Raw genomic sequence first — 27,046 nt, 5'->3', positions numbered from 1 at the left:
ACCTGACTGCACAAGGAGCCCTTCCCCACGGGGATCACAGCATCACCCCAAACCTCTGCTCTGCCTGGCAAAGCATCCCGACCACACCGGGGTACCAGAGCCACCCACTGCCCTCATACTTGGTCCCAAACCTGGCCTTTGGGGTTCTTGCAACACTGTGGGAGGGAGGGAGGGAGGTTCCTCCTGAGAGCAGGAACCACAGGGCACTAAACAGGGAATTCAGAGACCTAGATCAAGCCTCGAGGGCACATGAGGAGCTCCTGCCCACATTTAGCTGCCACAGCTTGGATGGTGGGATCCCAGGGCTGGCCCCTGCCTGAATTTGAATTATTCATCCACCAAGCTTTCCAAGATGAAAACTTGTCCTGTTTGTGCCAAAACGGTGTTTACTTCAACTTCCACGCTTGCTTCTCAGTAGGAAATCTCACTGCTCTAACTTTTATAATCCTGCTCCTAAAAATCTCATGTTAAAAAGGTTTTAACCCTCAGGAGATAAAGCTGAAACGACTCCACCATGTGTGGGATAAGTCACAAAGGCGAGCAGTATTTTTTCTCCCCTAAACCCGAGGACACAGAGGACTCAGATTTTCTTAGTTTACCTCCAGTAGCTGCTTCTTGTGAGGGAATAAACCCATTTCTGGGGATTCTGCTTGGCGCCCACCCTGAGGAATGTGCCTGTGGCTGGGGTGTGCCCACCCTGGATACCCCCATGCCCAGCCCAGGAGCTGTGGTACCTGTCCCAGTGGGTGACACCGGCCACCTTCTGCGTGGGGCAGCCCAGGAAGAGCAGGGGAAAGGCGGTGAGCAGGCAGAGCAGCATGCCCAGCACACACAGGGCACTGCACTGCCTCAGGGACATCTGGAACCGCTTCAGGATGGCACCGCCCACCACGATGCCCACCATGGCCCCAGGGATGTTCACAGCACCTGGGGAAAGGCAGGTGTGCAATCAGGGAACACCACCCAGTCCCATCCCCTTCCAGCATCCAGGCTGCTCCAAGCCCATTCAACCTGTTCTTGAACACTTCCATGGATGCAGGGGCAGCCACAGCTTCTCTGCCTCCCCCCTGTCCCAGGGAACAATTCCCTCCTAACACCCAGTCTAAAGCCATCCCCCTTTGTCCTGTTACTGTACCTTGCTTTCCATCTCTGCTCTGTGCCAGTCCCTTCTCACAGCAAAGGCCCAGAGGATTTGCTGTTGGATTGCTATTTTTCAGCACAGCTGGTTCAGAAGGGACCAAGGTTTTTGCAGGGATTGGTGGAGTAATGCTACGAAAAAGCTGCTTTTCAAAAGGATCCCACAGCAAACTGGCTGCCTCATGGATCCATGGGTGAAAGATGTCAGGAGCAGTGGAAAGCTGTGCCTCACCCAGCAAAATGTGATTTTTCAGTGTTGACAGGAAGAAGCACCAAGTCAGCCTGGGGAGGATGTTTAATTTCTATGCAGAGCAGGATTGTGCCCATTTCTGTGGTCACCGTTGTAAAACCCCTTGTACATAAAACCCCATTTACATAAACCCCCCCCATTTTTTGGGAGGAGACCAAAGTTCAGCTAGAGACATGCAAACTGTTTAATTCAGCTGAGAATCCACGGGAAGGTTGCTTTCAGCCCCTCAATACCCACGCAAGGAAGGAATTTCTAGCTACAGAAAGCTTTTTGATCTGAAAGAAAAAGGCCAAGCAAGACTCAGTGGTGAGCACAAAGGCCAGATAAATTCATCCACGGAGCACAGTGCTGACTTGAATGCAGAGGGTAAATCAAGGCTGGGAACAGCTCAGCTGGGCACATCAGGGCAGGACAGCACTGCTTCAGCATTTAACCTTCCTGCTGCTCTCAGCCCTGGCTCTGCCAGTCTGCTCTGCTCATTTTATTCTGATTTATCCATCTCAGACCTCAGAGACTTCTTTCCCTGAGGTGCTGCTTGCTCAAAAATGTGTTTTAAACACTTCTGTGGCAGGATCTCTGAACTCTCTGAGAGGGAGGCTTTACTCCAGAGGAACTATTCCTAATTTCTAGATGGTTTCTTAAGGAGCCAAGAGCTCGGCACCACTTACCAATGATCATGTTGGCCAGGGAGGCTGTGAGGGAGAACTGCCTCTCCAGGAACTTGCCCATGAAGGTGGCTAAGCCAGCCACCATGGCAGAGATGTTGACCTGAGCCAGCACCACCAGCAGGTACACGGGGTGCCGCAGGTTCCTCAGCAGCACCACGGGGAAACCTGAAAGGACAAGGGGCCACTGTTGCACAGGGAGCAGGGCCACAGCCAAATACTGATCAGGGAGCCACAGAAGAGTTGGGGATGGAAGGCACTGCAAAGTTCATCTCGTTCCACCCCTTTCCTTGCAGCTTTCTGGCAGAGCTGCTGCTAAAACAAATACAAAAGTGGATGGGAAGTCATTAGAAGTTAATTTATTTGTTTGCTGCGGTTGCAATTTCAGTGTCCTTTTAGTTTCAATGAAAAAATGAAACAATGAAAAAGTGCATTTTTTGATTACAGCCAAGGAACACTCCAGCAAACTGCCTCAGGGCTGAACCCTTGAGCAGGAGAGGTGGGCAGTCTGCTCAGCACATGGGGTGCCCCACGGTGCCAGCTGGGAGCTGCCACTGTCCCTCCTGGAGTGATGTCCCCCTCCTGCACACCCCAGAGCCACTTTCTGCTCCTGCTGCTGCTCCCCCACCGCCTTCCCCTGCTCGGGCTGGCAGCAAAGGGCAACTTCCAAACAAACTGCTGATGAGTCTCCCAGATGAGGGCTAGGGCAGCCAATATGCTGGAGCAGAGATAAGGAATTAACAGCAAGGATTAATGCAGAGGACTGCCATAAATTAATGGTGTTAATTCTCAGCAGCTGACAAACAAGTGGGACAATCTTTCTATCTCCTCCAGCACAGCCCTGCTGGGGACATCTCCCTCGGGCTTGTCTGGGAGCTGCCCCCAGATGGGGATGGATTTTGGCTGTCCTAAATCTTCTGTGAAGAGCAAAAGGACTCTCTGAGGGTGCAGTGGGGTCCCCCATGTCCCCAGCTCCCCTTCATGGCAGCATGGCTCTTCCAGCTTAGCACTCTGCCCTCAGGTCAGGCAAGCAGCCAAAAATCATAGGGAGCTGCAAAAGCAGGTCCTTGGAGAGAGCATGGCCAGGGACCCTGGAATGCTGACCCTCTGGAGGCTGGCAGTCAGCAGAGAGGGAAGGAGCTGCCTCACACCACTGTGAACCCAAGGGGGGAGATGGTTTTGCTCTTAAGTACTACTAAAGGTCCTGATTTTTGAAGGGTATTCCTGGAATTTCTCAGCCATGTTGCAGATAGGAAATCTCAGCTTGCTGGCTGAAAAATCTCCTGAGAGCCAACCCAGCCTTTTGTGGGGAACTTTGATCAAAAAGTCCTTTTTCCTTTTCCCTGGAGGTCTCTGGGCTTTTCAGTCAAACCACACACCCCAGATCAGAGGTGAAAAGCTGAGCAGGTCCCCACTTCATGGTGGGAGCAGCAAGATTTCCATCCTCTGCAATCCCTAATTGTATCCTCCTTGCAGCTCCAGAGAAGCAGCTGGGCAGAAAGGGAAAACAAGTGGAAACTTTAAAATAATAAACAAAAAATATCCTTGAAACTGCCTTTAGGGACCATAAGAGGAACAAACGAGTCACGAGTGCAGCGCTCCAATTGCTTTGAAGATCACCTTTAATGGGCTAATTCCCAGTATGTGCAGCAGAATCTGCACATCCTCCCAGGTGTTTTCAACAGAAGCCTGGAAATTAGCAATGGAAATGACTTCAGGCAAGCTAAATCCTACTTTTTCCATTACTGCAGGAAGACCCTATGCCTGCAGCAGGAGGAATCTGGGAGGAGTTTGTGAGTGTGAGGAGCAGGGTGCAAGCTGGTGTCATGCAGAGTGTCTGTGCCAGAGCCAAGATCAGTGCCCAGCTCCGAGTCTACACAGAGCTCCATGCTGGGCTGAGTGACCTCAGTGCTGGAGCATCCCCAGAGCCTGGCCTAACCCTTACCCTGCACACAGCCCCATCCTGGTGGTGCTCCTGGGCTGGCAAAGCCCTCCCTGCCCAGACACAGCCTCCAGGGCTCTGCACCTGCCCCTCACAGCCTGCCCAGGGAGGCTCAGGGGGCTCCCAGGAGCACCTCGTGGGATGGACAGGCTCCAAGCTGCCCTTGCTCGGCTTGCAGGACACGGCAGAAATTGCCACAAGAGCGATTTCTCTCTCTGGGTATCCCCAAAGCAATAGAAGACACAGCAAAGGGGTTTCCTTCTCCACAGTCATGGAATGGTTTGGGTTGGGAGGGACCTTAAAGCCCATCCAGTGCCACCCTTGCCATGGCAGGGACACCTCCCACTGCCCCAGGGTGCTCCAAGCCCTGTCCAACCTGGCCTGGGGCACTTCCAAGGAGATCCAGGCTGGAGAATCTCATCTCCAAATGCTGCTTCCATAAATTATCATGCAGAAAATAATAGTGAAAAGAGAAACAGAGAGGGGAAACAAAACCAGCAGGAGAGTGGTGAAATGGGAAGGAAATTCTCTTTCCAAGGACTTGCAGATGAACCAGCCCTGAAGTCTTTGGGCTTGACCCAAATTGTCCCAGGTAACCATCACACACTACCTGCCACCCCGTTCCTGGCTCTAAAAAGAATTTTGTATTAGAGATGCCGGTGATTTCAGCAAGGCTGCTCTCCTCACATAAACCAGACACTTCAGTTCATTCAGAACTGGGCTTTGGGTGATAAACCCTGAGAAATAATGGATTTATTAGCACAGCCCTGACACAGCAACGCTGAATCCAGCCCTGCACCAAAGCTGCAGCTGGGAGCAGGGAGCTCATTTTGATTCGTGTTTCGGAGGCACAGAGCAGAGTGCTGGTGTGAAAATCCCATCTGAGCACCATCAATCTGTTCCCACACAGCCTCTCCCATCACACAGGTTTCTAAATGACAGTGCCACAAGGTCGGGGGGGAAGAAACCCCCGACTGCCTCCTCTAATTGAGCATTAGGTTGACAGCAAACGCTGCCACCAGCGGGAGAAAAGCCTGCCCACGCCTGCCTGGCTGTGCCTGCCCTGCACTGACCTTCAGAACATGGAGAATTTGCAAAAAATTAACGGAATAATATTTGGGAAATATAGAGGAAGCTGACACGGAGGGACTTCAGAGGGTCAGTTTTCTTAAGTAGCTGCCAAAGTGCAGAGTATTTAAAAAGCCTAAACAACCCAAGCATTAGCAGAGGCCTCCACAGACTGAAGCCCAGCTGATCCCCTTCAGCATAAAGAGCCCGCTCATTTCCAAACAATTTAATTGCACTGGATTTAGATCTTCCTCTGGGCTTTGACTGCCCAGACCCTGGCCCCAGGCAGCACTGGCTGATCTCAGTGGGACAGGAGGTCAGCCTGCCTTGGAGAGCATCTCCAGCCTTGCAGGAGGGAGTCTGATGAGGCATTTTGGGGAGGAGAAGTTGCCAGTGCTGCTGTGGGACCGATTCCTGATTCCATGGCCTGAGGACTGAGCAAGAGCAGCTCCCAAACCCTTCTGATGGAAGGGGTCTGTCCCTTTCCATGGCCCTGCTCCAGCCCCACGGCTAGCACCCCTCCTTCCTGCCCGGATTTGGTGGGACTTTGGCCTCTGACTCCTACTGCCTACATGAGCCATAGATCACAGAGTCACAGAAGGATTTGGGTTGGAAGGAACCTCAAAGCCCATCCCATTCCACCCCCTGCCATGGGCAGAGGCACCTTCCACTGTGCCAGGTTGCTCCAAGCCCTGTCCAGCCTGGCCTTGGGCACTGCCAGGGGAGGCATGTGACCTCAGAGTGACCAAGGCCAGGTGCTTTGGTTGGCAGGAGGCGCAGCAGGGCAGTGTGGGCAGGGAGCAGGGGGCTTAAACCCAACCCTGAGCCTAAGGTGCATGTCAAGGGCTGATCCAGGAGCTGGGCTGAGCACAGGGGAACATCCCTGTTCCCTGGCAGCACTGCAGCCTGGCATGACCCAGCTTGGCCGTGGGTGTGTGCCAGCAGGGAGCTGCTGTCCGTGTAGGGGTGTTGGCTCACTTACGTCTGATGAACTCCATCAGGGAGAGGCTCTCCGTGTGCTGGGACCTCGGCCTGAGCTGGCTCAGCATGTCCTCCCTCTTCTTGCTGCTTCTGTCTTTCCCTCTCACCACCTGGGGACACACCAGAGGCTGTCACTGCACACGTCATGCCACAGCTTCCCCTGCCTTGGCTTTTCTCTCCCAGACCCTGACACACAGCAGCCCAGGACGGCCATCCCTGTCGTGTCCAGCTGTGCTCCCTGCCCACACCTCTGCGTTTCCAGTGGGGCTGACAGAATCCAGACACATTCCCATGCTGCAGAGGGGCTTTCCCACCTCTCCTGACAGTGGTGGAGCCCACTCCATCAATATCAAGCTGTGCCACTCCCCAGGCACAGTGTCAGGAGGGGCCAGCCTTTGCAGGGAAAGGAGGTGCCAAACTCAGGAGGTGCCAACCTTTGTTGGACACCCTTAGGGGATGGTTTTGTGCCCCAGAGCTTGTTCTACCCCTGTGTGTGGGCACAGGCACCCAAGAAGGGACACACCTGGCTCCCCAGCAGCACAGCTTTGGATGGAGGGTGAGCAGTCCCCATGTCTCTGTGCTCCCTCACAAGCTGCTGGGCAGGAAAGAGGCAGCAGTTGTAAGAGGGAAATGTATCCAGGCAAGGAAGGGGTCTGGGATGGAGGCAAAATGTTGGTCACCTCCTAAGGCAAGAGGCTGCCCAGGGCAGTGTGGGGTTCCCAGCCCTGGAGGGCTCGGAGAGGGAAGGTCCATGGCAGCCTCCCTCAGGGTGTCCAATGCCCCACAGCAGCAAAAGCCAAAGGAGCATTTCTGGGATGTGGTCTGATCCCCTGCAGGATCTGCATGGGAGCCACAGGAGCAGGGGACACTGACTGGACATGTGCTGCTGTGCCTGTGGAGTGGCAGGCACAGCTCAGGGCAGCATGGTTTTCAGGGCAAGCCACAGAGTGTTTACAGCTCTGCCACCCCATCAGCTCAGAGCCCTGACCTGAGCTGGGCAAATGAGTTCATTCAGCAGCAATCAGAGACCTGTAATGGACAGGAGGAAACAGCAGCTCTTGGGCTGAAACCACTCCTCTGCTCTGAAATGAGAGTGCTCATTAAACAGCAGCGAGGTCACAGTGTCTGTGCTGTAGCTGCCACCTGCCCTTTTTAAGGGCAGAAGCAATGAACTCCTTTCCTGTTTTGAATTGCTGGAGCTCAGGCTTTCATACATTTTTCAAATGCAAAGATAAAACCCCTTTCACTTTTCAACTGCCTTACAGGGGCTCTTCTCTGCTCTGAAACTGCAGCATTTTCCAAAAATACATTCAAGCTGCTCCTGCCCGTGGCTTCCTCAGCTTCCAGCTGTTTGTACTTCTGAGAGCCAACAGCCTGCACATCCAGACAAAACCCCAGCTCCCCCCAGATCCCACAGTCTGGGATGTCCCTGTGTGTGACCCTTGCAGGCCATGTTGCCGTGGCTCAGCTGCTTGCACATGGAGCAAAGCCCTCATGGAGGGGGGAAGCTCCTCTCCCTGTGCTGCCCTTGCCTTGGCATGGTGTTTTGCTGCCTGAAAGGATCAGGAAATACATTCCTGTGGGCTGAAGGAAAGCAGGGGCAGAAGGAAAAGCAGGAATCCAGCCTGCTTGCTGTGGATGATGCTGGAATGGTGCTGGAATGGTGCTGCTGCACCATCAGAGATGCCCAAGCCCTGAGAAGGATGCTGTGCCTCTGCCACGGGGGATTTTGGCATTCTCACAGCAGAAATTTGTCAAGCTGCAGCTGGAAGGTGCAGTAACACGAACTGGCTGCTCAGCCCTGCCCCAGCATCTTGCCAAGGAGAAACAAACTCAGCTTGCAAAATGTCCCCACACTTGGATTTCCCTGGATGAATCCTTAAAGGACTCAGCTCCTTGGTGCCACTCGTTGCATCTCACAGTTTTGCAATCAGATTTTATCTGCATTTTTATTCGCCCCTGGATCCCTGAAGTGTCCAGGTTGGACACTGGGGCCTGGGGCACCCTGGGACAGTGGGAGGTGTCCCTGCCATGGCAGGGGTGGCTTTAGGGTCTCTGTAACCCAACCCATGCCATGATTCCATGAGTCCACTGGCATCACTCCCACCCTCAGGGGGCTGAGGAGGCAGACAGGCTTTTGGGGAAGGAGAATGAAGCTGCCACACACTCTACATCAGGAAGAGCATCCCCAACCTGACCTTGGCCGGGGGAAATCCCCCATCTCCCTGCACAGACAGGAATAAATCCGGGCATGGCTGAGCGGGGCTCTGCGGGAAGGGAAAATGAAAGCAGCTTTCCCTGGCAGCTCCTGCTCTCCCCACCTGCTCCTGCACCTGTGAGAAGGGCAGCCAGAGGTGCCAGCAGGCTGGCTTGATCCAAATACACCCCTGGAAACAGGGATAAATGACCTGCTCTGTGACAGAGAGGTTCTCTTTGTTTATTTTGAGGTTTCTGCAGAGTTTCCCTCTGGCTGTGAACAGAACCTGGCACTCCCAGCTTGCTGAAAAGTAAGGTCAGAGAAGTTATTTTCATATTAGACAAACGAAGTGTAAAGCCTCATGGCTTGGGAAAGAATTATTTCCCTTTTGACAAGGTCAGGCTCCCTACAAACACTTCATTATGCCTCTTCCAGCAGGGGTGGGTCCCTCCAGGGACCCTATTTCCAGGAGTGTTAAAATAACCAGCTGAGGGACACCTTGCTTCCACCACAAGGGAGGATTATTTTTAGCTGCTGTTTGTGCCTGCCTTTAAAGCTCCCTGGGGAAAATCCAGCTGTAGAGAGCAGGATTCCTGTAGCCTGTCCTGCCACTTGGTCCTCTTGGTTCCTCAGACTGTGCCCTGGGCTCCTGGGCTGCCTGTGGTAGTGCTTTTGGAGCTTTAATGAGGCACCCAGAGCATCACACTACCTTTTTCCAGAGAAGGACCTCGATTTCCAGCACCTACTGGGGGCCCTGGGAGAGCTGGACAGGGACTTTTTGCAAGGACAGGGAGGGACAGGACAAGGGGGAATGACTTTAAGAGGAGGGAGGGCAGGGCTAGGTGAGATTTTGGGAAGGAATTATTCCCTGTGAGGGTGCTGAGGCCCTGGCACAGGGTGCCCAGAGCAGCTGTGGCGCTCCCTGCATCCCTGGAAGTGTCTGTTTTGTCTCTGAGGGCAGCTTTGCCCCTTTCAGTTCCTTTTTTTGTCACCCTCAGAGCTGCAGGACAGGCAGAGCCTGTGTGCCAGGAATACTGGAATATTGTGACAATACTGCTGCCTGCCTTGGGATACAGCAACACCAGCACATGGCAAAGCATGAGCTAAACTATGGCCACACAGCAACTGAGAGTGCTGGGAGTTCCTCACAACCCAGGACACAACTCCAAGGAATGGTTTGGGCCCATGGAGGCAGGATTACACTGGAATTACTGGGAGGAAAAGCTGTTCTCAGCTGAAAACAGTTTTTCCTGTATAAGAGCCTCATCCTCTCATCCCCTTCCTGATCTCATGACAACCTCATGGCTTTGCCATGATCAGCCCTCAAGAGGATTATTTAGGATACTTTGGTGCTAGAAACCTACTGGCAAGCAGCAACGCAGAGAAATAAAAATGTTCTGGGTTTGGAGCGACTAATTTAGGAGAAAAAGATCAAAAGAGCAGCCCCACACTATCATTAATGTTAACACGAGCCATTCCAGGAACTTCAAAGAAAGAGTTCATCAAGAAAAGGTGAAGCTGCAATGTGGCTGTGGGATAAAAAATGTAGATGTGTCTTGGCTGGTGGGAGGAGGCAGATCAGTCTCCAGGGACACAGAGGGCTCAGTGGCACCCAGTGTTTGCTGCACGATGCCCACTGAGGAGGGTGGCCACAAGTGAGATCCCAGCTGGTGCTGCAGGAGCACCTCAGCTGCCTCTGGCAGAGCAGAGCAGTGCTTTTCCAGGCTGTGCCTGAAGGGATGTGCTGTGGGCAGGACAGTACACACACAGAGGAAAACATCCATTTCCAGCACATCTTGGAGTGTGAGCTCCTACAGCTCACATGTGTTACCCAGAACAGCACGTGGCAAACTTTCTGCAGAGCCTTTTATTTGAATTTTTTTAGGCAGGGCCCCTTGCTGGTGCTGATACCTCCTGGGGCAGGCGTGGCTGGCCCCAGTGCCTCCCCTTCTGCAAGGAGGGCAGAATTTGGTTGTTTACTGTATTTTCCTACTATTATTTTTAACCGTCAGCAGATTCCAAGAGCTTTCTGAGGGAGATGCAAAAATGGGGAGAAATCCAAGAATTCAAGAAATTCACATGCTGCAGAGGGACACGTGGGTGCTCAGCCATGTGGAAGTGTATCCTACACATCTCAGCCAGCAGAGCAGGGTGAAATCTTCCTGCTCCTTTTAAAATCAATAGCCTGTTCCCCCTTAAACTGTTCCAAACTGCTCAGAGTGCAGCGCTTGCCAGGAAGTGCAGCTGTTTTAGCTGGAAGTGCATTATCTTCTCTCGAGAGGCATTTATGAAATTAATATTCCCATCAGCCCTAATGAAGAACTTTTCCCTAAGATGAGCCTAGAGCCTGCTAGCCCAGACCTTCCCTAAGGCTTGAGAGCAGCCCAGGCTGCAGGAGGAGCATTCAGGCACGCTGCATTTGGGGTCACCCCCCTCCTGCCCTGCACAGAGCACCCCATCACCTCACAGCTCACGTCAGTAAATCACTGCATCCCCAGGCTGAGCTGGCAGAACAGGTCAGGGAACCACCAGTCTGCACTGATTCCTGTGGAGATTCAGGCAGTGTCAGGAGAAATGAAGGATTACTCTGCATGGGTGCACAGACTTGTTCAGACAGGGAGGTTTCGACGCTGCCCTGAGGTACAGCACATGTGGAGGACACTGACACCCCTTCACACACGGCCAAGAGGAGCACAGAGCACAGCTTCATCTCCTGAGCATGTCCCAGCAGCTCCAGTGGCATCCCAGCCCTCAGAAACACCTCCTCTGCCAGCACAGCTCGTTCTGCTGTGCTGCTCCCGAGGCGCTGTCACGCGCAGCCGGGACGCTCAGGGAGTCCCTGAGCTGTGTCAGGCCCTGGAGAGCAGCTCTGCACTGCCCAGACACCCCTGGGGAGCAGCTCTGGACTGCTCAGACACTCCTGGTCAGCAGTTCTGCACTGCACAGACACTCCCTGCCCCGATCCCCAGCTCTGCTGGAGAAGAGCTGTCCTCATCTGCCAGGAGCCCACTGATGGAATTTCAACTTCATCTCCAAAATTAGTGATTTCTCCCAGACAAAAGCTGCCAGGATGGACAAAACTGGCTGCCCTTTGCCTCCCCTGGCAAACCTCTGGTAAACATGAGAATCTGGGACGGCATCCTCCCCCTCCCCAAGGCACAGCACTGCCAGTGGTTCTGGTTCCTGTGGCTGGCATTTCGGCCCCACCGAGGTGTGTGTTTGTGTGTGTGCAGAACCTCTCCTACCTCTTTTGGCATTTCCCGTGGGAAGAAGAAGTATGGCAGGGCACACAGGGCCACCAGGCTGGCAGCCACCAGGAACCCGAGCCACCAGGCCCCGACCCAGCGCGGGTCCTTGTTGGTGAGCTGCACCTCAGCTGCAAGAGGAGAGGAGAGGGGCATCAGACCAGTGCTGGGACAAGGCAGGGACCCCAGTGCACCCAAGTGTGGCCCCAGCCAGCCCCAGCACCAGTCAGCCCCAGGGTGGTGGCTCCCAGCCCAGGATCATCAGTTCTGGGGCCTGAGCAGCGTTTGCCCCGATCATCCCACCACTAAATCACATTTCATTGTCTCTTTCCATTTCATTGCTGCCCCCTGGGTGTCCAAAGAGCTCCTTTGGATGGGGACAGCTGGCACAGGGATGTGCTGGATGCCCACTCTGCCCCACTGGCTGATACAGGGCAGAGAACCCCCAGGGGGCTGGAAGCCCCCCTGCTCCAGAAGCTCTGCCAGGAGCTGTGCTGCCTCACCTGAGCTGACTTTGTCGATGTCCACGTAGAACCTCAGCATGGCAGAGCCCAGCATGAAGGCCACCCCCGGCCCAACGACCGTCAGGGAGAACAGGATTCCTGTGGGACATGAGAGCAGGGAGGGCTCAGCCTGGGGAAGGGACCTGGGGGAGCCTCAGGGTGGGACCAGGCTCTGCTGCACCTGCCTCCATCACAGCCCATTTCCCTGGCAGCTTTCTTATCTCCAAGAGCAACAGCCCCATGCCCCCCATCTTCCTTTCCCACATGGAATTGCCTTTGGCTCAGCTCAGACACTTGTCCTCAGCCTCCTAGAAGGACTGCAGTACTTCCAGGAACAAGAGGTGCCCCTTGGCATCAGTAATCCAGGGAACACCAAGTTTCACAAGGTGAAGGAGATAAAAGTTATCAGTGAATTCTTCTCTGTGAATTACTGATAGAAGAAATCCACACATGTAAGATTCAACTCCTACCTTACATGTGAGAGGTTTGGATCACCTACCAGAGCAAAACTTGATGCTGTGCTTCCTTTTTTCAGCACTAATGATCTGTTTTGATCTACCTTTGCTGCTTCATTCGATTCGAGGCTGTGACAGGTAACAGCTGGGAAAGGACTGGAAGGAGCTGCAAGGACCACATTGTCCATCCCACCACCCTGGGACACCCCTGTGGGCCTGTGCTCAAGCAGTTCTCCAGCACCCCCTCTGCTGAAGGGTACCCTCCCATCTCCCAGGTGGTTGAAACTGCTCTCTTTGGTTTGTTTGGTCTGGTTTTTTTGCTTTCTTTGCTTTCTTTGGTTTGTTTGGCTTTGCTGACAACTGAACAGAGTCCCCACTGCTGCCCTTTAAACCCACAGCTGCCACTTGTGAACACGGAGATCAGACTGTCCCTCTAGGCCTTCCTGAAGCCTCTCTGGAGGAGGATATGGTAGTTAACTCCAGTTTTTGACATTCTCAAATAAAAACCCCCAGATTCTGCCCCAAATGGGGGCTCTTCAGCTGCCTGCCCAAGCACATAAACTCTTTCTGCAGAAACCTTCCTGGCTGTGGGCAGAGCAGAAGGGCTGTAACAAGCCCTGCTGTCATTAGTGCCAATCAGCCCAGCCTGGCCTGGCTGCCAGCTGCAGCCCAGGACCAGCCTCACCCAGGTAGAGGGGGGAGTTCCTCTCGCTGGCAAAGTCGTCGATGTAGGAGATGCCGAAGGGCTGGATGGGCACGCCGCCGATGCCCAGCAGGGCCTGGGCCACGAACATCACCAGCAGCACCTCGTGGTTCTCCCTGGAGCCGTGGGGAGGGCAGCTGGCATCGCTCAGGTTGGCCCCAGCCCTTGGGGCTCCGGGCTGGCACAGGTCCGTGGTGTTGCTGAAGGTGCCTGAGGTGACAAGGGGACAGCTCTGAGGAGCTCGGTCTGCAGAAAGGACTTCTTCCTTTAGGCACTGGAAGGGCTCTGAGCTCTCCCTGCAGCCTCCTCCAGAAGAACACCCCCAGCTCTGGATCTGCTCCAGCAGCTCCATGTCCTCATCTTATCCTTTTCTTATCCTTATCTTAGATGGCAAGGGAAAGAAAACACAAAGAAGGTGCAAAGGTCAATGCACGGGTGTTCACAGAGAGGGGTCATGAACCCGGAAAGCCTTCAAGGCTTTTCCTCCATCAGGGGTCACTGCCAGCACCTTTGATAGACCGCCCAATACAGGTAACTGAGCAAACCTGCAGATTTTGTGAGCAGCTACCCAGGAAACGAGAGCTAGTTTTCCTCAGAAAAGCTGCCCAAGTGAAAGGGCTGATTCTGGCACCCATCTTCCTTAGAACCCCGGGCAAGGGGGTGCTGGTGCTGACAGCAGGATTTCCATGGTTATGCCCCAGATCCTGGGGAGCTCCAAGTGCTCAGACAGCACTGCTGAAACACCCCAGTGTTTCCAAGCTGGGGTTGCAGCTGGCTCCTGCTTGCAGCCAGCAATGATTCACCTATTCAGCCTTCCTTTGGTGTCTGCAGTTGCCTGAACCAGCTGCACTCCCTCTGGTGAGCCAAACAAAAGCTCTTCAGTGGAGGTTTCTAGAAAGTTTGCTGGAGCTTCATGGCAGGAATTGGGGAGGTAGCAAGTAACTTGTTTTCTCCTTTCTTTCTGTTCCCAGCCCTTTATTTTCCTTTAGGGAGAAAATACCAAACACACCCTGTCCTGTTCCCTACAGGATTGTCCCAAACCCACCCTGTCCTGTTCCCTACATGAGTGATTTAGACCTACATGTATCTCAAGGGAGGCTGATATTCCAGTGGGGTTTAAAACCTCAAGGACAGCCCAGCTAGACCAGGGAAGGCAGGTGAGGCTGGATGTACAGCAAACAAGGGGAATCAGAAGCACAGCCTGTATTTTGATTGTTTTCCTGCCCCTTCCCATGGTTCCATGGTTCCCACATCCCCCTGGCTCTGCTTTCCACCAGTAGCTGTTGCCTCTCAGGGTTGAGATGATTTCATTCTCAGGAAAATAAAATGTCCTGAGGAGAAGCCAACAGCTTGCAGCTCCCAGTGCCTGGAGGGAAGGCCATTTCACAACAGCTTCCCACCGCCAGGGGCAGGGATAGGTGGGATGTTGGGAAGGAATTGTTCCCTGTGAGGGTGGCTGCCAGGGGAGCTGTGGCTGTCCCTGGATCCCTGGCAGTGTCCAAGGCCACCCTGGGCTGGTGGAAGGTGTCCCTCCCACGTCAGGGGTGGAACGAGATGATCTTTACGGTCTTTTCCACACGAACCATCCCGTCATTCTGTTATTTCCTCCTGGGGTCCCAGGGCCCAAGGCAGGATTCTGAGCAGGTTCCTGAGCAGGTTTCTGAGCACTCACTGGCCACGGAGTGGTCATACTCGTAGGGGCCCGTGAGGAAGTGGGGCAGGGCCATGAGGAAGCCGGCCAGGGACACCAGCAGGGCCCCGCAGCCGATGAGGCGCGGCCGGTGCACGCGGCTGCCCAGGTAGCTGACAAAGACGATCAGCAGCGTGTTCCCCACCTGCAGGGACAGAGCAGCGCTGTGTCCCAGGGCAGGGCAGCACGGGGACAGCGCTCAGGGGGATGGGGACACGGCTGGGGGGACGGCTCACCTCGTTGAAGGAGGCCAGCAGCCCCGAGGTCTGGCTGGAGAGGCCGTAGCGTCTCTCGATGGTGGAGATGGAGCTCTTCAGGTAGCCGGAGACCAGGAGCTGGGAGAGCTGCAGCAGCCCATGGCAGAACACAAAGAACTGCCAACACAGAAATGGAACCCCCAGCAGGGTCACTGAGACCTGCAGGGTGACTGAGAGCTGCAGGGTCACCCAGAGCTGCAGGGTCACCGAGAGCTGCAGCTCAACAACCTGCCTCCCCCTCAGAAAGGCACCATTATCCAACTTAAACCTCTGACCACAAGCCTTGGAAACATCATCCCTGCTCTGACACCAGTGAAATCCCCTGAGATTAGGCCAGAACCATGGAATTGGCCCCTGCCAAAAGTCACAGCAGGGTCAGTATCTGCAAGGAGGCTGTAATTTCTTAGCTGAGAAGTGGCTTTGGACAAACACATGCCTTCAGCTGGGATGATCCCTGTTTGTGTTGGCCCTGTCCCTCGGATGCAGCAGCAGAAGGGAGGTTGCACAACATTCCTGTTCCCATTCAGCCAGAGGCAGACAGCCATCCCCAGTGCTGGGAGCTCTTCTGGGACAGGAACGAGCCCTTCTAAACACACCAACAAACAACTCCTCTAGAGAAAGTCAGCAGGTCAGGGACAAGAATTCAGGCTGCTTTCCTTTCCTTCTCACAAAGCCCTAGATGTAAAACACACCTCCTTTGGAAAATGTGATGGCTCTCTTACACTTCCAGAAGCAAACCTGGTCAAAGTCCACCATCTCCCAGAAAATAATCTGCCCTCATCTCCATCCTCCCTCCTCCATCTGAGCCACCTCCCTCCTGCAGCCTTGTGGCTCTCCCAGGCACCCCTCCAGCCCCCAAAGGAGCTCAGATAACCAGCCCAAACAGTCACACACCCTCAGGACACAGCCTACCCATGTCCTTGTGGGACAGGCTGGATGCCCTGGCTCCTTCCAGAGCTGCTGCCCTCAGCCTGGGCTGGTGCCCAAACCCTTGGGGTGCGTCTCCTGCTCTGTGTGTTTTGCAGCAGCTCCCACCACAGAGAAACTGCTGAGCCTGGCCTGGATTTCGGCTACATCTCGTTCTGATCCAGCCCTCAAGTGAGGTCACTGCCAAACTGGGCTGCTCTGTCAGCCAAGGCAGCATCCCCAGCACAGAAAGGAGGAAGGTCAAACCCCTGTGTTCCTGGGAACTGCGGGGCTGGGCTGAGGTCACTGCCTCCCGAATGATGGGCTGGCATGATGCACAGCAGGACAGCATCCAGGACCTCCCCCCTTCCAGGCTCATGTCACCACTGATGGCTGCAACGTGTCTGGACTGGGAAAATGTCACCCAGCCAAAGGAAGGCGTCCCCAGACTCAGCTTTGCTAAACCTCCTGCGTTCCTCCGAGTCGCTGGCTGTGTCCCAGCTCTGCTTCCTGAGCACATCACTTCAGAGGGAAAGGCTGAAACCAGATCTGGTTATTTTTTTTTGCAGGCATCCTAGCACACAGCCCCCTGAGCATCCAAATCCTGGAACTTCGGGGGTTTACAGAGGCTCAGCTGCTGCCCAGCACTGCCCCACATCCTCTGCAGCTCAAAATGGGTTGGGAAACTGGTATTTTAGGAGAGATGGCCCTGCAGAGGACCTGCAGTGCCTTGGGCAAGGACCCCAGTCCTACCTCCAGGGGCTCTTTGCTCTCAGCCATCAATTTTTTGTCAGGAAAAGGAAGAGCAGGCTTTTCCTGGCCTTTGGCTCCGCTGGACTGCTGGGACTGATGTGCTGCCCCAGCAGGTGACCTGGATTGGCAGACCCCAGGCTTTTCCCAAGACCTTTTCCCTGGCAGCAGGACACACCATGGACACCAGGAGCAGCCTGGATATGCAAGGGAACAGAGAAACACCCTCCATCCTACACAGCCAGTAAATCACAGACCTGCGAATTAAACACCAGCAATTCCTCTCCTGGTGGTCTGGAAAAAGCCCTTTTCCAAGGGCTGCCTGTGTTTGCAGTGTGGATGGAGCAGCCTGGCAGCAAACTCTCCTCCTGAGGGCTCCCCACGCCGTCCTGCCCAGCTGACAGCAGCACGTCCCCACCACGCTCCCTCCACGTGCCTGGGAGGTTCTGGAGGTTATTCTCAGAGAGGGTTTTGTGCCTCAGCACATGGCAGAGGCACACTGGGCTGTGCTTATGGCAAATGGCTCTGGGAGGAAACAGCTGGAACCAGTTTGGCTGGGCCTGTAGCTGGGAGGGGGCTTAAAGCCCATCCAGTACCTGCCCTGCCATGGCAGGGACACTTCCCACTGTCCCAGGTGGCTGCCAGTCACATCCAGCTTGGCCTTGGGCACTGCCAGGCATCCAGGGGCCTCCCCACCCTCCCAGGGAACAATTCCTTCCCAGTTATCCCATCTAAATCACAATGCTCCTTGAAGCCAATCAGGGCAGTTTTTAGTTATGTCCCCCAGTTGCATTTTGACATGTGGTCTGTGGTTTTTGTGACACGTTCTCTGGAGATATAAATACCCATAAAAACTGCAGTGCTGTGATTTTTGGTCCTTCAGCCACTTCAAACACATCCAACCACATTGTGCAATGGTTCTGTGTCTCTGCAAGAGCCATTCAAACCCTGGGCTGCAAGTTTTGTTTTCTGAGGAAGTAATTTAGAAACCGGACAGGGTGGCCTAACTTCTTGAAAAAAAACCCCAGGAGATAAGGAGAAAACATCCTGTGCTGAGGATAATTGTGTTCTTGGTGACAAGAGCTTCCTCCACATTTGCCCGTGGCAGGGCTTGCAACAAGAGGGTCTTTAAGGTCCCCCCCAACCCAAACCAGTCTGGGATTTTAGGATCTACCTTCACAGATACAGCAAAATACAGCTTGATTCTGCTCACAGGCCTGAGCTTTGCCCCTCAATGCCCCTCAATGGTTTAATCTTTGAACCCCTTTAAAATATCTCCTCATTGAAAAATCAGAGGGGTCATATTTCTAGAGATGACCTTGCTGGGGAGTAAAGAAGAAACAAACAAAGCCCACCAGATAAAAACCAGCTGATTGGGCTGAAAGGATTGGGTAAGAGCCTCAGGCCATGGCAGTGTGTCTCCAACCTCTGTGTAGGCTCTGCTAGCCTCTGCCTCAGTGACTCACTCTCCTCCTGCCACACCGAGGAGGGTTAGTAAATGCGCCAGCATTTGTACAAAAACCCTCAAAACCCCAAATCTTCCCCGCAAAAGGGACAGAGAAATCCTGAGCCTTTAAATTGGATTGTCAGGTTCTGCTCTCTGGCCTGGTGAGATTCTCTAATGAGTCAGGTAATTGGCTTCCAACTACCCTGAATGCACTGGTGTTAGGGCTGCCACTACTGATAACAAGGGGTTATTGAGCCAGAAGGGAATGAAGCAGATGTTGCAAGACACAGGGAACCATTCCAGGTGCGGCCTGTGGTTCTGCAGAGCTCCTCAAACCCTCATCGGGTGAGCCTGGGCTTGCACCAAATCCAGGAGGACCCAAGACTTAGAAGGAAGGCTTCCCACTGACAAAGCCAGGCCTAGATGGGCTCTTGGGAAGGAATTGTTCCCTGCACAGGGTGCCCAGAGCACCTGTGGCTGCCCCTGGATCCCTGGCAGTGTCCCAGGCCAGGCTGGACAGGGCATGGAGCAGCCTGGGACGGTGGAAGGTGTCCCTGCCATGGCAGGGCATGGCACTGGATGGGCTTTAAGGTCATGCCATCCCATCCCATCCTATCCCATGCCATGCCATGCCATGCCATGCCATGCCATGCCATGCCATGCCATGCCATGCCATGCCATGCCATGCCATGCCATGCCATGCCATGCCATGCCATGCCGTCCCATCCCATCCCATCCCATCCTATCCCATGGCATCCCATCCTGTGATTCTCTGGAGGAGCTGGGAGTTAAACCTGCACTGAAACATTGCTGTCCCACCACTGGCTCTGGAATGGAGACAACTCCACACCAAAGGCACTTGTGCCCTGGGAAACACAGGGGGCATTCCCCGAACACACCTGGTGCCCATAAATCCTGGCAGTGCCTTCTGCAGAAGCTGAGCTGCTGTTTCCCAGGCCAGGGAGCTGAGGGGGTGCTGGGGAAGGCAGGGGGTGTTTACCTTGATGCTGAGAAAGGGGCTCCTGCAGAGCGTGCTCCGGGCCACGTCCGGCTGGCTGCTCCTCGTCATCCTGTCAGCCTGTCAGGGATAAATCATTCAGCACAATGCTCGTGGCTGGGCCTCAATTCCCCCCTGCTCAGCAGGCAAAGTCCTGCCAAACACCCCCACAGCGGGCACACAGGTCTCCCAAGCAATCACTAATTGTTCCTGGCTTTCCTTTGCTCCGAGCACTTTGATTCTGCAAAGCAACAAAGCAGCCTGCAAAATGTTAAACCCCAGAGGCCTGGGAGGTGAAATGATGCTCAGCAGAGCCAAAGACAATATTGTGAAACATTTCTGGGGTCGGCGTGACTCCTTACCAATGGCCGGGGTGATGGGACACCCTCAGCCAGTTGCCAGCAGCAAACACTGGGAGGGCAGCTGGCAAAGCTGATGGCTGTGCTGCCATCCAGAGGCACCTCAGCTTGGAGAAGTGGGAATCGAAGGGCAGCAGTGAGCTGCAGTAATGGGTTTCCAAAGGGATCCCAGGGGCTGCAGAAATGGGCTCTGAGACGTTCAAGGAGATGCCAAGTCCTGGCCCTGCCCTGACCAGGACCCAACCTCTGCATCCCTCCGGAGGGATGTGTCCAGGCTCGGGGGCAGCGGTTCCTGGCTCAGCAAGCCCTTCCCTTCCCATCCCTCCCCGTGCTGGGCACTGCTGGATTAAAGCCCTGCATCCCTGTGCATCCCATTGGCACCCACAGCATTCCTGCACATCCCCTGGAAGAAGCCCTCCAGGCTCGCGGGAAGCCAGCAGCCCCTGCCTGCCCGCAGGTCTCCTTCCCTCCTGTCAGTGCCTCCTCCCCAGGGACCCGCGATGTCTTTGTTGGGTTTCAGCAGCCAGGCTTCCTGCTCAGGAAGCTGCATTGTTCCGAGGCACGTTAGAGCCATTAGGCTTTAACTTGTTGTTCAGCACATTCTAATAGATGTTTTCATCTCCGCAGCAAATGGGGTGAAAGGCTTCCCATTATTGTTGTGTGTAATTCTATTTCCCCCATGATGAGAAGCAAAGGAGCGAGGACCCGCAGCCTCGAACAAATTAACAAAATGCAGGGGTTGATGTAACTTCTCGCAGGACGAGCCTGCCTTCACTGCGGTGTTTATAAACCCCGAGAGGTGAATTCCAGAGGGGGCCTGCACGAGTTCCGAGTGCCACAGCAGCCTCTGCCGAATGCAATTGCTGCCCTCAGCCCATTCTGAGAGAGACTGCTGTAACAGATCCAGGGTGGGATCAATACAGTGGATTTGATCGCCAATGGAAGCAGGCAGGAAAAACTCCCTGGCCCCTGGAGTGCTCAGCCGTGCTGGGGCAGAGGCACCTGCCTGGCTCCAGCCCTGATCAATTATTGACAGCCCTGGGCTTGCTGCTGCAGCCCCCGGGATGCTCAGGGGGCAGGAAAAGGGTGGAACACCAAAGGCAGGAAACCCAAAGGAGCCTGGATTTCCAGAGATGGGAGTGCTGATGGAGCTGGAAGCAGGCTCCATGTCCTGGTTAACTGTGCTCATGTCTGTGTCCCTCATTAGACCCGCAAACCACAAATCCAGAATGCACTCTGTCATCCTTTCCAGCTCTCTTTTACATGTGTGGAGGAGGGGGGAGGGCGGCTGACCCCGGGGCACTGCTCAGATCTCTCCAACACCAGGGTTTGCCAGCAGATCAAACTGAGGATAAAGCCCTGCCCTCAGATCCCGCCCATCTCACCTGCCCTGCTCCCTTAGGAACCAAACTAAAGAGAAAAGTACTTTGACCCTGCTGAGAGGACATCAAATAGAGAGGGAGATAAGACTTAACTGAGTGAAAAAAAAATTTAAAAAAGGATGGATGGATGGATGGATGGATGGATGGATGGATGGATGGATGGATGGATGGATGGTTGTTCAGAGTGCTGCAGATCCATCAGCTGCTGTTGTTCCTTCAGCCACAGGTGCAGGATTTGTCCTCAGAGCCCAGTTTTCTTCCCACTTCTGTCCTGGGTCAGTGCATCCCTCAGAAAGGCCTGGCATGGCAATCCCTGGGTGCAGTGGGCACGGGGAGCTGAGCTCAGCCTCACACCAAGTGATGCCACTAAAATTCTGCCAGGAATCCCAGCCTCACCTGCCTGGCACCTCCTGCCTGCTCCCAGGGGAGCTGCAGACTGGGAATAACCCCCATCTGGGCAAAGAATCCCTTGGGTTGGGAGGGACCTTAAAGCTCACCCAGTGCCACCCCTGCCATGGCAGGGGCACGTCCCACTGTGCCAGGTGCTCCAAGCCCTGTCCAGCCTGGCCTTGGGCACTGCCAGGGATCCAGGGGCAGCCCCAGCTGCTCTGGGCACCCTGTGCCATGGGCTGCCCACCCTCTCAAAGAGGAATTCCTTCCCCAGATCCCACCTAGGCATGCCCTCTGGCAGTGGGAAGCCTTTCCTGTGTCCTGTCACTGCCTATATCGGAGACAATCTCCCAAACCATTTGCAGCACTGATTAAGATGCTCCACTTGTCCCCAGGCTGCCTCTCCTCTGACACCAGGGCAGCAGAAGTGCCTCAAACCCTGTCTGGGAGCTGCACCAGGGTCCTGCTGTGCCAGCAGGGTCTGGGCTGGGTGCTCAGCACCCTGTCCCATTCCCGAGGCCGTTTCTCCCCCCAAAGCCTTCATCACCAGCTGCTCCCCTCGGCTGAGCAAGGAGAGGCACACGCTGGGCTCAGCAGAGCGTGAGTAAATAACAGCCAATGTAACACAGCAAATTAAACCCCAGCAGGGGAACGACATGCCAGCAAATATTCTGGAATCTGTCTTCCTTCTGCTGAATAATTTTGCCTCAGTGGCAGTGAGGCTGGAAGGGTGTCAGGGTGTGTATTTATGAGGGGGGTAATTTGTTTATTTATGTGTAATTTGTGCCTGGGGTGAAGGGGAAGCTGGCTCGGAAAATGTGGGTGCAGAGATCCTTTATAACACAGCAGAAGGGAAAGGCAGTGGGTGCACGGCATGGAAAAAGACAGGGAATGAAAAGGGATGCAGGAATGTGCCTGAGAGCTGTTTCTGTCTTGCACCATGTGGCAAAAAGAAAGTGAAATGAGATGGGCCCAGCTCAGTGACTCTGTGTAATGAGAAATGGGCCACAGATGACAGAAATCTTACAAGAAATTAGAATAGAAAAACAGTACTGGAGGTTAGAAATTAGAGGAAAAAGGAAAACTGGTGTTGAAACACATGAGATGCAAGCACAGGCAACAAAGGAGAGGCTCCAGCCCTCTGCTTCAGGAGTGATGAAACCCTGCTCCCCAGGTGTGTGGTGTGTGCTGAGGCCTCCCAGAGCTCCCTGCCTCTCCCTGGCACCCCTGCCAGGACTGGAGCCCTTCCTGGGGGGATCCTCACCTGCTCCAGCACTGCAGGATGTGGGGCAGGAGCTGGAGCTCACCTGGCAGCACCAAACCAGAGATGGGGATTCGGGTGTCACTGCCTGTGGATGGGGCAGGCACAGCTTCTCTGGGCAACAATTCCTTCCTAATATCAAATCTAAACCTATTCTGTCAATTTGAGGCCATTCCCTGTGTCCTGTCCCTCCATGCCTTGTCCCCAGTCCCTCTCCAGCTCTCCTGGAGCCCCTTCAGGCCCTGCAGGGGCTCTGAGCTCTCCCTGGAGCCTTCTCCTCTCCAGGTGAGCATCCCCAGCTCTCCCAGCCTGGCTCCAGCCCTGGAGCAGCTCTGGGGCCTCCTCTGGGCTCTCTCCCACAGCTCCAGGTGCTGCTGCTGTGTCCCCAGGGCTGGGACAGCTCTGTAGCTCTGTAGGTGGGCTCTCACCTGGGCTCAGGGACAGAATCCTCCCTCTCCTGCTGCCCAGGCTGGGGGATCAGCCCAGGGTTGTGAGTTTCTGGGCTGGTTCATGTCCAGCCTCTCAGCCACCAGCAGCCCCAAATGCTCCTGCCCCGTTCCTCCCCATCACCTGTGGGTTTGTGTAGGGCTCAAGGGTTTGTGAGGTTTGCCACACCAGGACCTCCCAGCTTTGCCAGTTTTGCTCCTTCCTTCCACAGTTTCATGCAGTATTTTGAGTACAGAAGTCACCCCTGTGTTCTGGATGGAGCCAGGTGCTGCGCACCCACCCCCTGGCCTGGGAGGGGCAGATGTGGCTATGCTGCAGGAGAGCCTTGTCCTGTGTCCATTTTCTATCTTAGCACCACCTCCTCTGTGTCTGGCAGGCAAACTCTTCCTGCCTCAAGCAGCTCCAGCCCCTTCATGGGAGTTAAAGTGCTGAAGGAAGGATGAAGAGCCTGATTCCAGCAGGAATCTGCTTTTCCACAGGCTGCAGGCAGTGCTTGGCTCTATGGATAAACACCTGCCAAGAGAAGCCTGAAGGGAAGTGATCCCAAACCACAGCTTCCCCCATTTGGGGTTTCATACACCATAAATACCTTCCTGATGTTTCTTCCCCTCTGTACTTCACTGCTGCTTGGAGAGGAGTGAAAACTGAGAAAAACACAGATTTTTTGCTGAGTTCCCCTGAAAGCTGTGAGAGTTTGCGGTGCAAGGAGCAGCTGGAGGAAACGGGCAGAGCCAGAGTGGCTCTAGGGACACAGACACCTCTGGTGAGAAAAACGAACTTTTTGAAGGGGAAGCTGTTGCAAAACAAGGAGCAAGAGGCCCTGCAATGGCCCCGTGCCTCGAACACACATCCTGAGTGGAAACCCCAGCAGCTCCCTGGAGCTGAGACCTCCTGGAGCAAACCAGAGCTTGTTTGCTATTTGTTATCTGTAACTTCTGACAAAAGAAGTCCCAACAAGCCCAGATCTTCCATCTGCACTGATGGTCTGCCCAGGACCACAGACCTGCTCCTCATGCTGGGTATTCCATGAGGAGCAGCTGCACCCCAATCCCAAACGTTTATTTCCAGGGGACATTCCAGAGCAGCTCTTTCCCCCCTCCACACTAACCCAGGGATTAACAACCAGAGCATCCCCAAATTTGGGAGGTGGACAGTAAAACTTGCTTCACCAGGAGCTGGGACTGATGCTGGCCACCTGCAAGCAACAGGAATGGATGGATGGATGGATGGATGGATGGATGGATGGATGGATGGATGGATGAATGGAGGAGCAGGAGCAGGGAAATGCTGCTGCCAGGAAAGGGAACTGAGTAGAGCTTAGGAGAAGTGAGAAAATTCCTTAGCCAGCAAGAGAGGAGCTGGCTGTGAACAGCAGAGGAAACACTGCGGGTGGGACAGACCTGGTGACATTTCTGGGTGCTGATGGACAAGGAGCAAGTGCTGGAGTGAAGCCCCAGCCCGGAGCAGCTGGTGGGGGCTGGAGCTGGCACAGGAAAAGAGGGAAATGCTGGTATTTTGGGCAGCAAGGGGAACTACCCAATGTCCTTCTTCCATTATTCAACATTGGTGGACTGCACTGTCATCTGTACGCCCGGAGGGACAAAGAAAGTCCAGTGAAAATGGAGATTATCTTCTGGAGGTGCCCAGACCTGCAGCTGGAGGCACAGCTGGCCCCAGCCGAGCTGCCTGACAGCAACAAGCCCTTTCCTGCATCCCTGGGCGTGACCTTGTCCTGGGGTTTCTCCAGCCACGCGCTCACTCTCGGTTTTCTCTGGATGGCGCCTTGTGGTGTTCCAATCATGTCTCAAGGCAGGAATTCCCCTCACCGCCCGCTCTGCCTCCCACACTGCCTCCACTTCCTTGGAAAATCACCTTTCCAGAGCCTGCTGTGCCAATGGCAGGTGCTGAGGGGAAAACAAAGCTCCCAGGCCATCCCTCAAAGCCACACTCAGGCACATCATGGCTCAGAACACTCAATATTTCATCTACCTCCAGCCAAGGTGCCTGTGGCAGGTCCAGAGCAGGGCACAGTGCAGAGCAGCACCCCCAGGGAAGCACTGGAAGCAGACTGGGAGCCAGGAACCACGGAGGAACCGGGGCTGGGAGCAGACTGGGAGCCGGGAACCACGGAGGAACCAGAGCTGGGATCCAGTTGTGACCAGACCAAGATCCCCAGAGATCCCTGGGCTGCTGCAGGGAGGGGAGAAGACCCAGCAGCCCTGCAGGGTTTGGGGGTTTGGGTGAGGCATTGCAGAGCCTGGAAATGCCAACTGTGCCCAGGCTGCTCCAAGCCCCAGTGTCCAACCTGGTCTGGAACACTGCCAGGGGTCCAGCAGCAGCCAGTGTTTTTTGGGACATGCAGTGCCATTCCCTCCTGACACAGCAGCTGCCCATCCGGGGTGTCCTTGCCCTTGGGCACCCATCTCCAGAGGTGGGATCAGAGCAGCAGCCCCCACACAGGAGGGGACACGAGCCCACCCACCCCTGCAGACCAGTCCCCTTGTCCCCATGCCCAGCAGGGACACCCCAGCTGGCACCTGACAGAGGCACAGGTGTGGCCAGCCTCACCCCAAACTAAAATCCGTGCTCCGGGGAGGACAGGCTGTTCCCACGGCTGGCTCCCGGGGGATGTGCCCAGCCCAAAGGCTTGAGGGGACACAGCAGCCCCCCGTTTGCAGGAGCCAGCAGAAACCCAGCAGCCTGCTGCTCCCAGAGCCCTGCAGCCACGGAAAGCTCGGCCGGAGCAGCTCAGCACTGACCCCAGAGCCTCCCATGACTCCGGGGCCGCAGGAGTCTCCCTGCTGGAGAGCTTTGGGCAGGTTTGAGAGGTTTGGCAGCCAGGCGCAGGTCAGATCCACGCTGCCAGGCCTCTTCCCAAGATCCGGGCTGCAAAGAGCCATTGCCCTTACAGAAGTGAAACTATGAGAGAAAGCCATCGGGGCAGCATTGGGGAAATGGGAAAATTCCCTGCAGCGGAGAAATCAGTGGGGCTGCCTCACTGGGGATGAAACAGACCCTCAGATAAATAGGCACAAGCAGAGAGGGAGCGACAAAGCACACGTGCACAGGCTGGCACGGAGCGGGCGAGCAGTCACTCCTCTTTCTCCCCCGTGAAGCTGCGCCCAGCCCCAGCCCCAGCAGGAGCCTCGCACAAGCAGAAAGTTCACCTTTGGCAGAGCCCGAGCGGCAGCGGAGCCATCCTCCATCAGCGGGCAGCTCTGCCACACTCACCCTTGCTCCCGGGGCTCTCCCGATGCTCATCCCACGGCCACCGGCAGCCAGACTTTCCCTCTGCCCCGAGAGCCGGGGCCATTCGCTCCTTTTCCTGCCCGCCCGGAGGTGTGGCTTCGCCCGCACTGTTTAAATAAGCCGGAGCACATCCAACTTTTGCGATCCATTTCAATAGGGTTTCATTTATTTCTGTGTTTTCCTTTTCCTGAAGCTGCAGTCCCAGAGTGACAGGGTGTGCGGTTTGCCGAGCCGGGGCTTTGCCAGCTGCTTACCCAGCCCCAGTCCACACTGGGCTTGGCTTTCTCCTCGTCCCCCGGCTCCAGTCCCCTCTCCCCTCCCCGCAAGGGTCCCATTCCTCCAGGACACTTCCCTCGGGTTCATTTTCTCCTTCAATTTGCTTCATCTGCAGGGTTTTTTTCTGTAAATTTTGAAGCCGTGGTGTAATCCTGGGATTTGGGAAAGGGAAACTTTGTTTGTCTAACCCAGGACTATTTATTTTCAAGGTCTCCCCAGTACTCTCTTGCTCGGAGCACTGAGGCTTTCCAGACAAGAGCAAACAGGCAGCCCCGTCCAGCCCTGCCCTCTGGCAGTGGGAGCCATTCCCTGTGTCCTGTCCCTCCATGCCTTGTCCCCAGTCTCTCTCCAGCTCTCCTGGAGCCCCTTCAGGCCCTGCAGGGGCTCTGAGCTCTCCCTGGAGCCTTCTCCTCTCCAGGTGAGCATCCCCAGCTCTCCCAGCAGACAGGTGCACAAACGCAGGCAAGCTTTGCCAGGGCAAATTCATGC

General features: G+C 55.0%; 1 protein-coding gene across 2 annotated transcripts in view; it reads right to left on the bottom strand.

Annotated features, from left to right (window-relative positions):
* The window catches only part of SLCO2B1 (solute carrier organic anion transporter family member 2B1), a 30,546-nt gene extending 4,181 nt beyond the window's left edge, over nucleotides 1–26,365 (bottom strand). The window contains exons 1-10 of one of the 2 annotated variants that reach the window (XM_084226587.1): nucleotides 26,264–26,365; nucleotides 19,197–19,274; nucleotides 15,073–15,210; nucleotides 14,819–14,981; nucleotides 13,129–13,356; nucleotides 11,989–12,087; nucleotides 11,486–11,616; nucleotides 6,045–6,153; nucleotides 2,056–2,220; nucleotides 735–927 (exon numbers count right to left, since the gene is read on the bottom strand). In XM_084226587.1, coding sequence (XP_084082713.1) covers nucleotides 735–927; nucleotides 2,056–2,220; nucleotides 6,045–6,153; nucleotides 11,486–11,616; nucleotides 11,989–12,087; nucleotides 13,129–13,356; nucleotides 14,819–14,981; nucleotides 15,073–15,210; nucleotides 19,197–19,274; nucleotides 26,264–26,293 — 1,334 coding nt within the window. In that variant the 5' untranslated portion in view covers nucleotides 26,294–26,365. Of the gene's footprint in view, nucleotides 1–734; nucleotides 928–2,055; nucleotides 2,221–6,044; nucleotides 6,154–11,485; nucleotides 11,617–11,988; nucleotides 12,088–13,128; nucleotides 13,357–14,818; nucleotides 14,982–15,072; nucleotides 15,211–19,196; nucleotides 19,275–26,199 lie in introns of both variants that reach the window. The other variant, XM_084226586.1, reaches the window with a different exon arrangement.
* Nucleotides 26,366–27,046: the final 681 nt, after the last annotated feature.

The sequence above is a fragment of the Fringilla coelebs genome, assembly GCF_963513975.1.
Source record: "Fringilla coelebs genome assembly, chromosome: 2".
Classification (NCBI taxonomy): domain Eukaryota; kingdom Metazoa; phylum Chordata; class Aves; order Passeriformes; family Fringillidae; genus Fringilla; species Fringilla coelebs.
This window is presented reverse-complemented; position numbering and strand designations above follow the sequence as displayed.